Source organism: Lycorma delicatula, chromosome 13, assembly GCF_047948215.1.
Source record: "Lycorma delicatula isolate Av1 chromosome 13, ASM4794821v1, whole genome shotgun sequence".
NCBI classification, from domain to species: domain Eukaryota; kingdom Metazoa; phylum Arthropoda; class Insecta; order Hemiptera; family Fulgoridae; genus Lycorma; species Lycorma delicatula.
Genome location: NC_134467.1, coordinates 13,309,170 through 13,327,799, shown reverse-complemented (window position 1 = coordinate 13,327,799; position 18,630 = coordinate 13,309,170). Strand labels below are relative to the sequence as shown.

General features: G+C 27.8%; 1 protein-coding gene across 9 annotated transcripts in view; it reads left to right on the top strand.

The window, feature by feature from the left end:
- Positions 1–18,630, top strand: part of Chro (chromodomain-containing protein chromator) — a 137,401-nt gene that overhangs the window by 37,800 nt on the left and 80,971 nt on the right. For 8 of the 9 annotated variants that reach the window (XM_075381143.1, XM_075381147.1, XM_075381146.1 and 5 more), the window contains 4 exons: positions 6,700–6,810; positions 11,029–11,168; positions 15,256–15,316; positions 18,341–18,483. In XM_075381143.1, the coding sequence (XP_075237258.1) occupies positions 6,700–6,810; positions 11,029–11,168; positions 15,256–15,316; positions 18,341–18,483 (455 nt within the window). The remainder of the gene's footprint in view (positions 1–6,699; positions 6,811–11,028; positions 11,169–15,255; positions 15,317–18,340; positions 18,484–18,630) is intronic. The other variant, XM_075381140.1, reaches the window with a different exon arrangement.

Below are 18,630 nucleotides of genomic sequence, written 5' to 3'. Positions count from 1 at the left end.
GATATCATTATGATTTTCACCATATTTTTATGTCAAAATTCAAACAACTAATAGTAGAATAAATTCAAAAAAATAATATATATTTAAATAATACAATGCAATATACCAGGAAGCTCAGTAGCAATTTCTGTAATTTCTCAGAATTCCTTGTATTTATTTATTCTTATTAAGGTGGAGGTTTCTTGCCTTTTAATTACAAATGGTATTGTTTTTGAAGGGCTGTGTCTTAATAAAACTCATAAATGAAAAAAAAAAACTGACTTCAAGGATTGCAGTAGGAAATATAAAGTAATGCTTTACAAGTTCTTTAAATTTTTACTTTTGAATTGTGCTAAATTAAGGCAAGATTATTTTTTTTTTTAATTTGACACGATGTCAAAATTTAGATAATTTTTTTGTAGCCCACTTTTTTTTCCCATCCGTAGTCCTGATGGGCTTTACCAGAGGTTATCTTTTAGACCCTCTCTAAACTTGATAACACACTCATCGGTTTAGCCTTTTATCAGGATGCCACTAATGCAAATGTCTCGGCAGACATTTCCATCTGTGTATTTACACAACCTACTATTGCCTTCATATGACCTCAAAATACTGTAAGTTTCAAAATGAATATGGGGTTTTAAAGTTATGCAATATTTATTAAGTTTTACTTACACTGGTAAATTATACGTGAAATGAAAAAGCACCTCACATCAAACAGTTTTTCCTATAAGTGTTGGAAGTGAGCACCTTTTCTCACACGACATACATCCTGCTGATTGGAGAGTACATTCTGTACTTTAATCAACAAGTCTGGCGTAATTTATGTGTCAGCTGCTTTTATCCTGTATCTTAAATCAAGTAGGTCGGCCGATAATGGTGGTGCATACACTTTATCCTTTTAGAAACATCCAAAGAAAAAAATTGCACAAGGTCTGATCGGGGGAACACAAAGACCACAGCAAACAAGCCCCGTCATCTTGTCCCCAGTGACCGACCCAGCGGTCAGGGAGAATTTTATTCGACTGATTACATTCAGTGTTATGCCACTGAGAAGGGACACAATCTCGTTGCCAAATAAAGTTCTGCGGTTTTTATTGCAGTTGAGCCATTTAATTGTAGCAAACATATCAAGAGTCTTATTCACACTGCAATATTTTGTGAGAATTTTCTGATCCCCAGATACGCACATTATGAGTGTCTACTTTTCCATTAACATGAAATGTTGATTTGTTAGTGAATATATCATGGTGCATCATTTCATTTTCAAAGCTACCATGCAGATCATAATCTGTAGGCTTTAGAGTTTGTAACAGCTGTAAACGATACGGACACAGTTGTAATGCACAACTAAAACTGGTTTGAGTTGCTCTTTCATTTCACGTATAACTAATCAATGTACATGAAATTGATAAATATTATATAACTAAAGCATAAATAAAGCAGCTTATTAAAATGTATTTATTATATATAAATAAATTGAATAGTTAAATCTACCTTGTAGAACACCAGAACTATGTATCATTTTTTAAACAAAGGCATTGAAGAAAATTTATCATTCTTGTTAATCTGTCTATGGAAAAAAAATGATGAATTGGGTTTGTATACAAACTGTAGTATTGTTTTGTTTTCATTTTCAAAATTTACACTTTGTGGCCTATGTAGGTTAGGTAATGATGTATATTTTATTTTAACATTATTAATATTATTACTGTTTTTATAAAAGTTTTGTGATATTAATTAAAGTTATGTGTAAATTTTGTTATTATTTAAATTAATTTGTGTATAATATTTAAATAAATAAATGAATATTTTTTAATTATTTAATTATTATTTATATTTGTTAATATTGTTTTAATATACCATTCCTTTTTCCTTTTCTTTTCATTTTTTTGAATTTCAAAATACTCATAATAAAAATTAACAGGAGTTTTATCGCATAAAGAGAGATGTTTTTGCAGATCGCTGATATCCTCACCTTTAAAGTATGTAGGTTATTTATGTGTTAAAATAGCAGTGTGTAATGGCTAAAATATCCACTATAGGGGGTGTATATATATATATATATATATATATATCTTGGATTAGATTTTTTTTCATCTTTTGTGTTTTATGTGTAATGTTTTATAGATTTATTATAAAATGGGTTTTTTTATTAAGTACAGTACAGTACCATACAGTTTAATTCAAGTTAAAGGCTACATAAACTTTACCTTTGATTGAGATAACTTTTTTTCTAATTCAAGCATCTTCATAAATTGTTGCTGTGCTATCATGCCATTAGATTTGATGGTAGTTTTCAGATTAGGTTCCTTGTTGTATTTGAAGTATGCAGTTTATATATTATCTGTACATTTATAATGGTAATTTTCATCCTTAATTGTTAATATGCAAAATTTTCATGTTGTGTATGCATGTGTGTATGTGTGTCCTTTGTTTAAATGTGGTGGTTTGCAAAAATATATTCTGTATGCCATAGTAAATTGCCTTTTGTGTTTTCTTTCTACGTTTATGAAAAGTAACAGCCTTGTTGGCTTGTTTTTCATTTGTAGAACTTTTTGCGATTTACTTAAAGTTAAGTATATCAAATCTGTTTGATTGTTCACGTGAACTTACCTGTAGTATTTTCAAAAATGGTTCTGTATATAATGTTCTAGCCTTTTTTTTTTAATTTGTTGGCAGCTTTTTTAAACTTTGTGGTTGTTAACACGAGCTAGTTATTTTTGTTACGATAATAAATAAATTTTAGTAGTGCGTGGAAAATGTCACGCCTTTCTAGGATTCAGGCCCAAAACAGAGATGTTTGGAAGATGTCTGAAAGATGGTCATCCTGTTCTTATGAAAGTTTCTATAGATGCCTGTTGGAAGTTTTTGGGTTCAGCCTATACATTATATTGAACTTCTGATTGCTGAATGTTTATGTTGTATGTGATAAAAAAGTATTGCGTGTGTGCTGTCGGTTGTGATAAGTTTTCTGTTGTTTGTATATTTATGTTCATCTTTTGTGACTGTGAGGTCCAATAAAGTTTTTAAACTTTTGTCCTTAATAAATGTTTTTATAGCCTTTAACGTGCGTATGGTGTATTGTATTTGATTCAAAAACTGTTGTACATCTTTTAAACATTATAATACACACGAATACAAAAACTAATGATTAAGTTCACTTTTTAAATTATGACCACAGAAAACCCGACTTTCAAGCATCATTTCTTTTGATTATCTCTCCTTAATATCAGTTTTTCCCCTCCTAATATTTACTTTCTGTTACGATTAAATTCATCTTTAAGAGATCAATTATTAATATTTATGTTACGATTAGAGATAAACAATTTAGTTTAGTTTACCTTATGTTTTTTCTCAAAAGATTTTTGATCAGTTACTTCTAAAATTTTTAACATTATAATTAGTATTCAACTTCATGAAATGTTTTCAATAAAATAACAAGGAATCATATCTCTTTTCATAAAATCTGATTAATGTATCCAGAAAATTAAATAAATTCTATTAATTTATGCTAGTTTTTTTTTTTTTTTTTTTTTAATTATATTAATCTCTGTTACTGATTTAAAAATTTGTGCTACCAACTTAACATTTTTTTTCTTTCTCTGGGAAGAGGAATCAGATTTAATGTAAAATCACATTATCAAGCTTACAACCCATTAATAAAGCCTAGTATGAAAAAATAAAACTACTAAAAGAAATTTTATTTTAAAAAACTATGTATAAAATAATACAACTGTTAAAAATAAATAAATAAAATGTAAATTTAACCTTGTGCTTTCAAAAATAGATATGGTTATTTGTTAAATAGTTTGAAAAATAATCCTTTAAGATGGTACTTACATGGTAAACTAACATAGTTTTTTAATCATTAATCATGATTTATTAAATTTCATGTTTTTTTTTTTTTAAATTAAATTATCAATTTTATAGAGTCGTTTTATTTTTAGAAATGTAGTTAAGAAATTATATAACATGCTGCAAATATTCAGTTGTAGAAGGTATAAACAACGTTAAGTTAAATGTCGTTCACTCGTATTGTATTTAGAAACAAACGGCGAGATGTTTTTGTAATAGTCTGTAGTTACATATATCGCATGAATAGGCTATGTACATTATAATGAAATTTATTATCGTTTTAAATTTTTTATTTTTTCCCGTTATTTATTAATGATATAAAGTAATTTTATTATTTTTAATAGTAATTTTAATTAATTGTTTGTAATTTGTTTTCGTAGTTTATGATATGACTTATTAAATAGTATTGTACAAGTCGATTTAATAAAACCGGTTTTAGTGTTTATTGCTTAATTTTATTATCATGTTTATAATATTAGATATTACATTTTATTTGGAATAGTTATTATGTGGTATTTATATCGATTTTGTTAGTTTATTTCATTATGTGTTTTCTTCTTTTTCATTTGCTGCTGCTGCTCGTTTACTCCCAATCTACGACGCATTCGTTTTCCGTCGGGATTAGTTTAGGGTGCGGCCACCAGGTCTGACATAGCGCTACAGTATATTTATACTATACCGCTATCTACCGTTGAAAACTTTAAATAATATTGTTTTGATAACAAAGTGCGATATTTTTAAAATAACCTAATTTGTTTTTTTGATTGTGTTTTATTATTTATAAACTAATATTATTTGTTTAAAAGCAGCCAATATGTCTGAAGAGTACTTTAACGAACTTAATAATCTGAATAATGTCGATTCGATTACGTTATTTTTCGGTTAGATAATTTATTTTCAAATATATGTTTATGTATATTGTTTAAAAATAATATTGCATGTATTCTTGTCGACTTAAGATTTGAACTCGCTTGCACAATACGAATATTAAAAGTAATAATATCGGAGCCGATTACATTCTTCAATGTCTTTCTTGTGTTTATTTGTGAATATGAATGAATCTCTTATTCTTTTAAAAAAAATATTTTATTTTTCTTAACCTTTACATTTTTTAATTTATGGAAAATGTAAAAAGCATTTTATTTAATTAAATTTTTTATTTTAGTTGGAATTAATTTTAAAATATTCAAAATAGTAACAACTTTTTTTTGTAATTATTTTTTCTTTTAGATAATTGGTTTTGTTTTATTTTTAGAGTAGAGAATTTTTTTTTAATTTCTTGTTACTCATTTTTGTAGTACCTTGGTTTATTTCTCTTAATTTGTATAATAACTTATATTTTTAGTAATGTTATTTCCCTGACTACAAATTTCTTTAAATTTTAAAAGACTGTTGTACATTTTATAGTTTATTATGATATATGTTATTACTATAAATAAATTTTTTTGATTACTTATATCCCTTACGTAGTCATATTTAATGGTCTTTATAATTTTACTTTCTTAGTATGCATACCACAATACGTTTTAATATGACTATTATTTAATTTGTTTATTATTTTTTTCATTAAGATAAATAGTTCTTAAAATAATAATTGGAATTATTATATGTAAATAGTTTCTACACTCTTTACAAACGAGCATCGATGAAGGGAATTTTTAAACTATGTAGCACTTATGATGTATAGATTATGTTGTCTGTTCAATCTTATACATTTTTTCCTTTTTCTAGATATTATTTGAAAGCCTAATGGAAATTGATCCACTGACGTGTTTTATCTTAAGTGCACTTTTTTTTACTGATTTGTAGAGAAAGGAATGCATTTTTACGATACTGTTTTTGAGATTGTCTCTTAGATTAATTCTATTAATTGATTTTAGAAAACATTTTTGGCTGATTATATATATTTTTAAATTAAAGGAAATGCTGCTTGCCATTATAAGATAAAGCTTTAATTAGGTTTCTTTTCAATATTGTTTTTTTTTGGTTTTTGTATATCTGTAAAAATAAAAATAAGAAACTCGTGTCATAAATCCGAGTCATACCTACAAGTTATATCATGCTGTCTAAATTATTGTTTAACACTCTCTTCTGAAGTATTATTTTTCACCTGATTAATTCCCCATTAGTCTTAAAAATATAAATTTTCTAAATCTTCTAATAAAGAAGTATTTATAAATAAATTATTAATAATTGATAAAGTAATTGTTGATAAGAATTATTTCTGTAGATCATTTAAAGGTTCTTAGATAATACATTTGTTATTTTTAAAATTATTTACTGAACATAAAATCCAAGGAAGAAAATATGCAAAATGCATCTAATCAATTACGTAGATGTTTAGAGTTGATGACAGACTAGAATCTTGTCATATTCTTTTTAAAATTTTTATTTAGTAATAATTTTTTGCTTTGTGTAATTTAACGATTTACATAAAATGTTTAGCAATAAACATTAAAATTTTTCATCTTCAATAACAAAAAAACAGGTAATCTGAACAAGATTATGTTTAATTTAGAAATTTAATTATTGTAATGAATTATTTTAAAATTAAGTGTTTATGAACTGATAAGGATTAGTATCTTTTCTGTTTGACTACCTAACTTATTAAAGGAGCTAGGTAGTTCAAGTTCTGGCTTTTTTAGCATCTTTTCATCACTCACAATTACAACTCATTTTACTTATCTATAAATCGAACTGTAATTTGTGTAATAATTTTATCATTTAATTGTTTTTTTGTAAATTATTTTTTCTCTAATTTTTATGAAGTTTTTATATACATATTTTTTTCTGTTTATCCAGAAAAAAATTAAGTTATCCAGTCTTTTTTATTTATTTATTATTTTTTTAAATTTCTTTCAGCAGACTCCGATAAGAAAGCTACGGCTGAATTATTATCAACTTTGGCCGATGACATGGATACAGAAAATGTTGATCCGACCATTCTGTCATATCATCCTAATTTGGTTAAAAGTAAGTACAGATTAGTTTTAATGACATTTTTATATTTTATGAAATTATTAATAAATATATTCTGTATACCATTTGATTTTCAGGTATATATAAGTACAAAAAAAAATTCCCTACCAAAAATAATAAGGCACCTCAGACTATATCCCAAATTAATAAACATGATAAAAATAACCCTCACCAATCAACAAGTTGATGGTAAAATTCAAAGGCGAGCTCTCAGAACCTTTTGAGATCAAAACAGGATTGTGCCAAGGCGATGAGTTCTCACTGCTATTATTCAACTGCACTTTAGAGATGGTAATGAGGATATGGCTCAAAAAATGCCCCTCAAAAGTAAAAGTATTCTGAAAAATCAAAACAAACTGTCTTTGTTTCACTGACAACTTGGCACTGCTAGTAAATAACATCAAGGAAGCTAAATCACAAATATTAGAACTTCAAAACATTTTAAACAAAATTTTCCTCAAAATATCATTCAAAAAGACAGAAATTATCCCCAAAAACCAACATTATTAAAAGAAGTAAACATAAATGGTAATAAGGTCAAAATAGTAAACCAATTTAAATACCTCTGCGAAATAACAAACAACCTGAATGAAAAAAAATCTTGATCCAAATAAGAAGAAACAAACTAGCTGAAGCCCAAAAATTAACTTTGTACATTACAATAAAAAATGTTTATCAATAAACGCAAAAATAAGACAGCAGTGGAGTTATAAAACCAGAAGCCACTTATGCAGCAGAAAACTCTTCCTCCTGAACGAACAGTCATGACAGACAAACTCCAGAAAATCGAAAGAAGAATTGAAAGAACCTGCATCATAAAAAGTACCAGAAAGATGGGCAGTGGTGAATCATGCCTGACAAAGTTGTGTACCAAGAGTTGGAACCCATCACTGATACCATGTGTAAGAGGAGACTAGGATTCTTTTGACATAGGATGCAAGATGTAAGACTGAAACAGCTAGTACAGTACAATCTTGACGTGAAAAACATCAAGACAACATGTAGATGGATCAGAGAAATAAGAGAGGGCCTGAAGGAAATCTGCCTTACACTAGAAGACACTACAGATAAGATAAAATTAAACAAGAAAATCAAGAACAAAATCACTTGCTTGACACACAAAAAAAAACTCACTACACAAATATTTACAACATTAAAAAGGCTACAAAAATTGGAATATATGAAAAAGTAATCCACAAGGCCCAAACAGTCCCATCGAAGAGACTTGGATAATGGACTGACTAAAATGACCCTATGCGGTCATAAAAGATAATAATGTGTACAAAAATTATACCAAAGAAAACCATGCAAGATTTATTTGTGCACTTTTTTTATGTTATTTTTAATTATGAAATAATAATTACATATTCTGATTATTCTTTCGTAGAAGAAGATTTATATGCTTGAGATTGACTATACTCAATTTTCAGTATTTATAAATCTTTAGGTAAATACCAAATCAATCTTGATCCCTTTAGTTTAGTAGTTACCTATGTCTCATACAAGCACTTAAGCTGAAGTGTCTGATGCTCCCCTTGATTTCCCTTCTGTAAAGCAGGGGTATTTTCTGTATATCTTCTATTTTTTTTTTTTTGTCATACTGAGTAATTCTAACGATTAAATTCATGCTAGACTTTGTGATAGTATCGTGCTATATGAATATAAAATTCACAAATAGTTCAATCATGACTGAGCATCAATGTTAGAAGAGTTGAATGCTTACAAAATATGAGTGTCCTATAATGCACCTCTGGAAATGTGAATACTGAATAATGGAGACTTGTAATCCATGAAAATTAAACACTTTAAAAAACACAACAGCTAACATGTTAATGGTTACGTGAAAGATCAGAATATTAAAGTAATAGCTTATCATCTGCCATTCAATGTTCATTTTAGCACCCACCTTATTTCAGAAACGGTTGAATAAAAAATTGTCACATTTGGTACACAGATTTTTTTTTAAAGTTGTTCAGTAGATATCATTTTACATGAATATCTAAGAAATTATTGCCCAAATTTCTTTATCATTACTGAGAAGTTGATATTCATCTGTAAATTTATGGAATATACATAACATCACATGGCGTAGATAAATAATGTGAAATTAAAGGTTATTTAAGACATGTTGAAAATTTTCCAAAAGAAAGTGTTCATTTCCAATGTCATTTTAACATTATGAACTTTTGTGGGATATCTAAGTAAATTAGAATATGTTTCATGTTTAGATTTTGATTATGTACCTTGAATATAAATTCATTCCATTGTTTTTCTCAGGTAAATGTACAATTGTAATCGTGTAGGTGTTATACTCGTTAAAGGAATAATAAATTAGTAGAAATACTACAATTCTATCAGATTAAGTGAAAAATAAAGTGATGTACTAAGGAGTGTGAATAAAAAGAACGATTTAATCAAAACAGGAAAGCCAATTATTGGTTGGGACATTTTATCAAATGGGAAAGACCAATTAAAACAAAGTTTGCAGGATCAGTGGATGTTACAAAATAAGAGACCAGGAAGAAGTAAAAATTATAAACTATTTAAACAAAATTGCAACTATATGAACTTAACACGTTAGCTGCTAGTAGTAGAGAATAGAACAACCCACCGAGTTGGTCTAGTGGTGAACGCGTCTTCCCAAATCAGCTGATTTGTAAGTCGAGAGTTCCAGCATTCAAGTCCTAGTAAAGTCAGTTATTTTTACACGGATTTGAATACTAGATCGTGGATACCGGTGTTTTTTGGTGGTTGGGTTTCAATTAACCACACACCTCAGGAATGGTCGAACTGAGACTGTACAAAACTACACTTCATTTATACTCATACATATCATCCTCATTCATCCTCTGAAGTATTATCTGAAAGGTAATTACCGGAGGCTAAAGAGGAAAAAGAAAGAAAAAGTAGAGAATAGAACAAGGGCTTGACTGCAGGCAGATAATGTATGGAGTAAAACAATATTACAGGTGCTTAAGTACTCTGTTATTTAAAGATTGTAAGAGTGAAAACAAAAGAAAAATAGGATTAATAATGGATTACTAAAAATTAATTGAAACAAATAATTGGCATTATGTAGTAAGGTAGCGCTGACTTGCAATGTTTTATTGGAGAATTATTACATTTGGACTTTATTTCTGACTAGATGTGATATAAAGATGGTTAAAAAAATCAAAAAAGACTAGAGAAAGTGAAATACAAACATGGAGCAGATCGGGGAAGACTTAAATGGGCAAATGAGGAATTAGTGAGATTAGAAACTTAGTGATAACAATTGAATGGGATATATATATATATATATATATATATATATATATATATATATTGAAAGGAGATGGTTTGATTAAGTGTGAAGAAGAGATCAGAAAAAATTCCTGCTCAAAATATACCTTTCAGGTTCTATGAAAGATCAAAACAAGTTTTTAAATTATAAAAGAAAGGGGTTGTCAGATCATTATTCATTATTTATAAATATGAAATTGAAAATTTACCAATTTCTTTTGTTTACAAACTAGTCAAAATGGATTCAGGGATGGTCAAAGTGGTTACGTCCATTGAAATCTGAAAACTGAAATTTTTCACAATTGCAATACTTTGTACAAGGAAGTAAAATGTGAGAATTTATAGAGAAAAAGAAAGTGAAAATTTATAAAGCGCAAGAAAAAAGTGACAAATTTTTAATTTTACAAATAAAAAAGGAGGTAATGACACCTGAGTATTAACATAAATAATCAATTTTATGAAGAAAAACCAATCGCATAAATAAAAAAATATATTACTAATTTATATTTCGCATATATACCAATACATATGTGATATATAATAATATAACAAGTATACACCTGACCACCACAAGACATGTACTAACGAATTGGGATTTTCTAGTAGCGATTGTTACATTTTTGTGCTAAACTAAGGGGGATGCACACATACACAAATGCCATTTAGTAGGGTAGGATGTGGCATTAGCTGAAAAAAAATATTCCTATAATATATTTCTACTTCTATCAAGGGCAAACAATTAAATAATTTTCATATATTACAACATAATAGTTTAAATCCGTGCTTTTTTTTTATTCTTATTGTAAGTAGAGAATAAATAATTCTTTTTACATGAAATTAATTTTAAACGTAACGTATTTCTGGTACAGACTGTTTTTTTATATTTATCTGTATAGAAGTTATTTATTAATGTTTTTTTTTTCTTTTCAGATGCCCAAGAAGAGATTACAAGTTTAGATGTACTGGTTTGCGGTTTGTGTCATGCGGTTTTTCATTTTTTTGAAGAATTTCAGGATCATAAAATGAATGTTAATTGTCGTGGGACATCTACTTTTAAGGCCAGCCTTTCAGTAAGTTTTTTTTATTATTATTATATATATAAATTCTATTAAATAAATCATCTAGTACAGAATACTGAGATAAGAAATATTTTAACCTGACTTAGAATGCGGGATCCCGCAAAAGTACTGATAAATTAAGGTAAGATATGTCTTGTCTCAGTATTCTGTACTAAGTGGTTTATATTAATAGAATTTAAATATAATTTAACAGTTCAGAGAAATAATATGAATGTTAAAAATATTAATTTCAGTAAAGTAGTTATATGTATATCATTTCAAGTTCCTTTATCTGTAGAAATTCAACACGGTTTCTACTACCGTTTTTACAAAAAATTTTTTTTTTAGTAGGTTCATAATTAAGAATAATTTTTTTCTATTTATAGATTTATTTGTGAAGAAGCAAACGGGATACTTCTATTCCTCAATTTATTTGCAGTAAACCTGACATGAAATGCTTGTTAATCTGAAAAATTGCTATGCTATTTTTGGAAATGATTTTTCATATTTTATAGGTCCTTCTTCCTTCGTTAATGTCGCCTGACATAATTTAATCATTTTTAGTGTAACATTTTTTTACAATTTTGTTTCTGTTTTTTCAAATGTTGAAAAACAGAAATTAATATCATTGTATATTAACAAGATTGCTATTCTACAATTGTTTTATTATATATCCTGTCAAATTTTTTCCATTCTCTAGATCATATAAAATCCTATAATACAGATTTGAATTAAATTATTTGTGAAAAACCTTTATTGTGACAAAGAAAATAAATGCCATTACTTGGGTTGAATGTATGGTTTAGAGTAAATTATTCAAAATTTATCAATTATGAAGTGAATAATATTTGTCCTACTAATGTTTTCAATTTTTTTTATTTTTTATTTGTTTCTTGTCATTTCTGTCATGTAACATATCCATGTAAAACTTGATTATCAAATGTAAAATATTGGTATTATAAGCCATACTAAAAAGAATAACTGAGACAGATACTGATATAACTTAAGTATAATTTTAACTTAGGAAACTAAATGATCTTATTATATTGTATTTTCTTTCTTTTTTTTTTTAAATTAAATATTAATATTTACTTTTACAATAAATATATTACATACTTAACCTAACTAGTATAAAAAAAAAAAAAAATACTATGCAACCAAACATCAAAATATCCTTCTGTGGAATTTTTATTTGTTAATTTATGAGGTTGATAAAAAAATATGCATATTTTAAAATTTTCCGTGCTATGTAAATCCAATTGTCACAATTTTTTTTTTTGTTGTGTTGATACACTTGTACCTAATATATATTTATATTGCTAGCCATATTTAACGCTTAGTTTATTGTTGACTTTTGGAAAGTTACACTTGTTTTCATACGGATGGCGATTTTTAACTTGTGGAAAACATGAAACAAAAAATTTGCAATAAATTTTGCTTTAAGAATGGAATAAAGTGCAGATTTTCGCATTGGAAATATTGAATGTAGCTTTTGGTGATTCTTCTATGAATAAAAAAAGTATTTACAAGTGGTACAAATATTATCAAGAGGGCCAAGAAGACATTGAAGATGACAAGCGCCTTGGATTTTCCGGCACATCAACAACCTATGACAATTTCAAAAAAGTAAAAAAAATTATGGGACAATCATTGAATCACTATCTGCTATCAACAGGTTGCTGATAATGTTGGCATATCATTTGGCTCATGTCAAGCAATTTTTTGTCAAATGTTTTGGACATGGAACTTGTGACAAAAAAATTTGTTCCAAAATTGTTGAATTTCAACCAAAAGTAGTGCCAAATGAACATCGCTCAGGAGTTGGTGAATAAAGTGAACAGTGATCCAAAACTACTCAAACAGGTCAAAACTGGTGATGAAACATGGTGTTTGGGTATGATGTCAAAACTAAGGCCCAATCGTGCCAATGCAAAGCTTCCTAAAGAGCCAACACCAAAAAAAAAAAGCTCAAATTCGATCCAATGTAAAGGTTCTGATCAGTGTATCATGAGTTCTTGCCACCAAGTCATAGGGTCAGTAAGAAGTATTACCTAGAAGTTCTATGTCATTTGCGTGGAGCAATTCAAAAAAATCCTGGATTTGTGATGAAACAATTCATGGCAATTGCAACACGATAATGCACCTGCTCACATTCATTGCTTGTTCATGAATTTTTGGCCAAAAAAACACTGTCTTGATGCCCCAGCCTCTCTACATTCACTGGTAATGGCCCCCTGTAATTTCTTTCTATTCCCCAAGCTGAAAAGAACCGTGAATGGACAATGTTTTGCCAACATTGAAGAGATAAAGATAGAATCGCTGTAGGAGCTAAATACCATACTGTAAAATTTGTTCCAGATGTGCTTTAAAGATTGGAAAAAGCACTGGCATGAATGTATTTTTTCTGAAGGAGGAATATTTTGAAGGCGACAGCATCAATATTTATGAATAAATAAAAGTTTTTTGAGAAAAACTAAAATTTTGCATTTTTTTTTTATCAAACTATATATATATCATTCTGTTGAGTATGTAGAACTACATTAATCTTTCACCATCTGTTATAGTAATTGACTGTTGATAAATTCTTAGAGCATGACATTAGTTTTTTTACAAACTATTATGCAAATAAATGCTATAATTGATGCACCATGCTTAAAATTAAGTTAGTTCAGTGTACGTGCATATTCTGCCTGAATTACTCTTCTGTAAATATATATTGGTTTAATAATTAAAGAAACAAATGACTATAGAAAAAATATTATTTACTCAATGATGATGAAACTAACCTACGTTTCAACATAATTCCTTTTATATTGATGAATTTGTCCCATTTTTCGATGAGTGTTCACCTTGGTGTCTGAATCATTCTTTGACCTGGTTATTTTTGCTGAACTTGGTGCCATACATGAACAAAAAATTCTGAATGTGAGATCATGACTGTGGCAGCACTTCCTGATCCACTTTTGAATAGCTTCCCGTGCTTTTTTAGCAGTATGAGGCCAAAAGTTATTATACAGAAGTATTACGTCTTTTGAGAGAGAACCAGAACACTTTCTAGTAATCATATTTACCAATAATAATCACTGTTCATTATATGTTGTCCTTCCAAATAATCATGTTGCAATAGTTATCGCTGTTGATTATAGGTTGTTCTTCCAATTAATCAGAATGAATCGGACCTTTATAGCTTCAAAATGCAATTAGCATCAGTATACTGTCTGATACATAGGTTTGGAATTTCTTCCTGTTGGGCTTACTTGAATATTTCCATTTTGATGTTTGGATTCCAACATACAACAATGATGAATCCAAGTTCATTGTAATTTATTGCACAATCTAAAACATTTATTACCTTCCACTAAAAATCTTCTTTTCATTCTTGTACAAATGTTAATTCTGGTGGCTTTATAATTTTGATTAGATATGCTTGGAACCCATCTTGAACAATTTTGTGGTAATTCAGCTTTTCATTTCAGCAGTTTCCTAAATTTTCATGCATCTGTCCTTGTGGAATGATTATTAATGTGATTTTGGAAAGTTTCAGTTGAAACTTCTACCAGTCGTCCGCTACACGGAAAATCAGTGACACTTTTGCCAGTTTTAAACTACTCAATCCAAATAAAAATTTTACTATACTCTTTTAAATTTGCGAATGAATTTTGGCCAGTTTTACGTCTTCAGAAAACAGAAATCTTATCACAGCATGCTGTTCTTCCATGGTATACATTTCAAGCGTTATTTAGAAATAAACAAAAGTTTATAATAATGGAAAATCTTTTCAAACCATTATTTTCTACATCAGTTTGTTCTATTAAATAATCTTTCTGCATGAAGTAATTTGTGTACAAATAGATCCATTGAGCTATTTCCTTACCTTCAGGTATCAGATCAGTATTTACTATCCATAAGAGCGCCTTTTGTCAAATTCCCAAAAAAATATTCATGCAAAAAGCGTTACAATTTTTTTTTTTTCTTAAATTCTAACCCTCTCAGAGACTTGGGGACAAGATTGAGAGTTTATTTTACTTATTCTTGTTTTTGTGTGTATTTGGATTGCATATTTGTAAAATATAATTGTAGAATGGTAATTTTTTTCCAGGAACCAAAACCTCAAGTTTGGGCGTTTCTTTTGTGGAAAAATGCGCAGACTAAAATAATCGGTGAGTGTTATTGTTTTATTATTAATTTGTGTATGTGTGTACATTTCAATATATACAGATATTGCTATGTTTTTTTAAAAATATTTCATATGAAGATTACTTGCATTTGTGCTCATTAACTTTATTTTTCATTGTAATATAATTATGCATTTAAAGGGAACTATTTTGTTGTTAGCTAATGTTAATTTTACTTAACCCGTTCATATAGTAATTTTTTTCTGGAACCAATCCCATAGATTGTATTCCACCCCTTCAAACAAAAAAAGGCAATAAAAGAAAATAATCGTAATCGATAAAACCATCAGTAAAAGTATATTTCTCTTGACATCTGGTTATAAAAGTAAACTTCCTGTACTTATGCGTAGTATTATTTGCAGTTTTGCTATATTTATATAGAATTGGCCAAAAAATTTATTTTGTCAATTTATTTTTTTAGTTTTTACATTTATGGCTGATTTTGTGACTTAAATTGTAAAAATGTTAGAAAGATTTGTTAACAGGGGAAATCACAGGTCCTTTTGACCATGAAATGATGAACTTTGTCAACTGTTGTTTTCTTTGAATCCGATGTTTTGTTAAATACAGGCCGTTCACGTGTGTTTTAATTACTTTATATTATAGTGTTGTTTTTAATGCTTGCATTAAAATGGAAAATTAAGTTTAAAGATTATTGGAAAAATTAAAACAAAAGTCTTTACCATTTGGAAGAATGACTTCTTTGAAGAGGCCGAAGGCATGAAGAGGCTTAGTCTTTTAAGTTTGATGAAAATGATTTGTGTATGATCAGAAGTAGTTTCACTTAAAGGTGAGCGATTCACTTAAAGGTGAATTGACGCTGCAGCTGAAGTGCCACAGAATTCTCAAACATCATACCTGTCTTTGGTTTATTAATTCTTAAATGGCTAGATTTTGATCAGCTGATAGTAATGATTCATTTTCCAGGTGATTTTAGATTTCTTTATAAGATAAGAATATTATTGGCATCAGGTCGTGGAAAGGCTTTTATAGTGTAGCTGTGAAGTGATGTAATTGAAATACAATTAAGATTTTTTCCTCCTAAAGACAGTACAGGTTCTTATTAAAATATACACAAGCTTAAAAAATACCAAATTAAGTGCTTAGAAATATTTTTTTTTTAAACAGATTGCAGCAAATCAGTAAATTCTTATCATCTTGAAGCACTGTAATAAAAAAAGCATTTAATATAGAGAAGATGTGAAGTACAGAGAACATAATTGAAAGTATTTATTTAATAAATTATGAAGTTATATGTTTGTTTACTGGACATTCAACATTTGTTGATATCTCACATCTAGACACTTGTTCATCATATAATACTTATCAAGCAAAATTTTAAAAAATTGTAACTAAATTAATGGTTGCAGCTTGCAAATAAACTAATTGAAAAGGTTTTAGGTATTGAAGAACTGAAAATAAAATTTATTTAAAAAACCCACAGAAAAAGGAAAGTTTAGATAAAAAATTAATGGAAAGGTACACTTTTTTTTTCCAATTTTTCAGGTCAGATCTCATACAAAACCACTAAATTTACTTCTTAATTTTGGACCCAAGAATTACATTCTGGTTTTAATTTTATCAATGGCACAGAAATCAGGGCGAAATCTTTCAGTCAAGTTCACTAACAAAAGCGTTTCCGAACTTTCATTATTTTCACCAGTGGAACATTTCCGTAAAGGTTTGTTTTCTCTTTGTATCACTCTGTATAATAACCCTATTTCAAAATGTTTTCAATTGCAACCATCTTTAGGGACTAATGTTTTTTTTTTTTGTTTTTTTTGTATTTCACAATGTATTAAAATTATTTGGTTTTTTGAGGATATATATTTTAATATCAAGGCTGTTCAGATATCAATTTAATTGGATTTTTGATTATCATTTATGAGATGGTTAGCAAATTTTAATTGAATGTTTCAACGAAGGGATTCAAGTGTTAAGTGTATCTTCATCCCGTTTAATTGACGTAAAGTATTGTCAAGTCTGAATATTATTTAGTTTATATATTCTAGAGGTATTGTAGTTTGTTTTGGACACTGAGTGTAATGATTTGATTTGCTTGTTATTGTTCTGAAGGCCAGGTATTAGAAATTTGTAAGCTATTCTCTTGGAATTTCTGTTTAAATATCCTTGATGTGATGTACTTTTATCTTTTTTTTTTTTAACCTTGATTGTTTTGCTGTTTTTTTGTTTTTAAATTTATTGGAGTATTTTGCTATTTCAATCTGAATGCTGGGTACTTTATGTGAGGTGTTGTTTTTAGTCATCTAGTCTAGCACGAGTGTATTAAATAGTCCGCAGATCATACCTTAAATGTAGATAGTTTACATGAGGTTTGGTGGTTTGAGATGTTGCAAATGAGAATATCTGTAATTGTTTGTTTAATTGCATATGAATTCGGCTATGTAAAGTTATTTGTGGCATATTTTGATACACATGTATTTGTTAATTATACCATATTTGTGGTTTTATGATATTTAATAGTTTAAATGTTTCTGTTTTTTGATGACATGTGTTTTTTGATGTTTTTGTTTGATGACAATCAATTATACTTATTAGTTAATAATTATAACTTCTTAATAAATAAATATTTATTAAGAAAGTAAATATTTATTATTTTTTAACAATTGGAATTGTTTTAACAAAGTTATAAAGCTTGGAGAGATCAAAAAATTATGTTTATGAAATACAAAAAATTTTTGTTGCTCAGTATTATATTTTTTATTTAGTAAAATGTAACTTAAAAAAGGTTTGATTTAAAATGAATTTTAGTTGATTAAAGTATCTATTTTACCTTGTTTGAGTTTTGCCAATCGTGTACAATTGTTTAATATATAAAATATTTAATTTTTTTTTAAGTAAAATTTATGTATGGGGTTATATTCATACATTATTGAATGAAAATACATTTCACCAAGAAGATTTTCTGTGTGCCATTAAGTGATTTAAAAGTATTCTTTGTTATGTATAACTGTATTTTATTTATACATATAAATTTTATCAAAATAGGCGATATGGAAAGTTCTTGGAAATTGTATCAACGTTGGTGCAAAATGCCTGAAAATCTAAGAGAGACTTGGGTTGCTGCCGGTAAAGCTCTTCAGGATGCTCATACGCTTGGCCACATTAAGATTACCGATGTTCCAAACAAGGTAATTTTGTTTTTTAATTTATAAAAAGTAGTTATGTAAATATCCTTTTTAACTGAAATAATTTTTGTTCTTAAACTAATTTTATGCGACTAGAATTAATTCTTGGTGGAGTGCAGTAAAAATGTATTACTATAATGATTAATATTT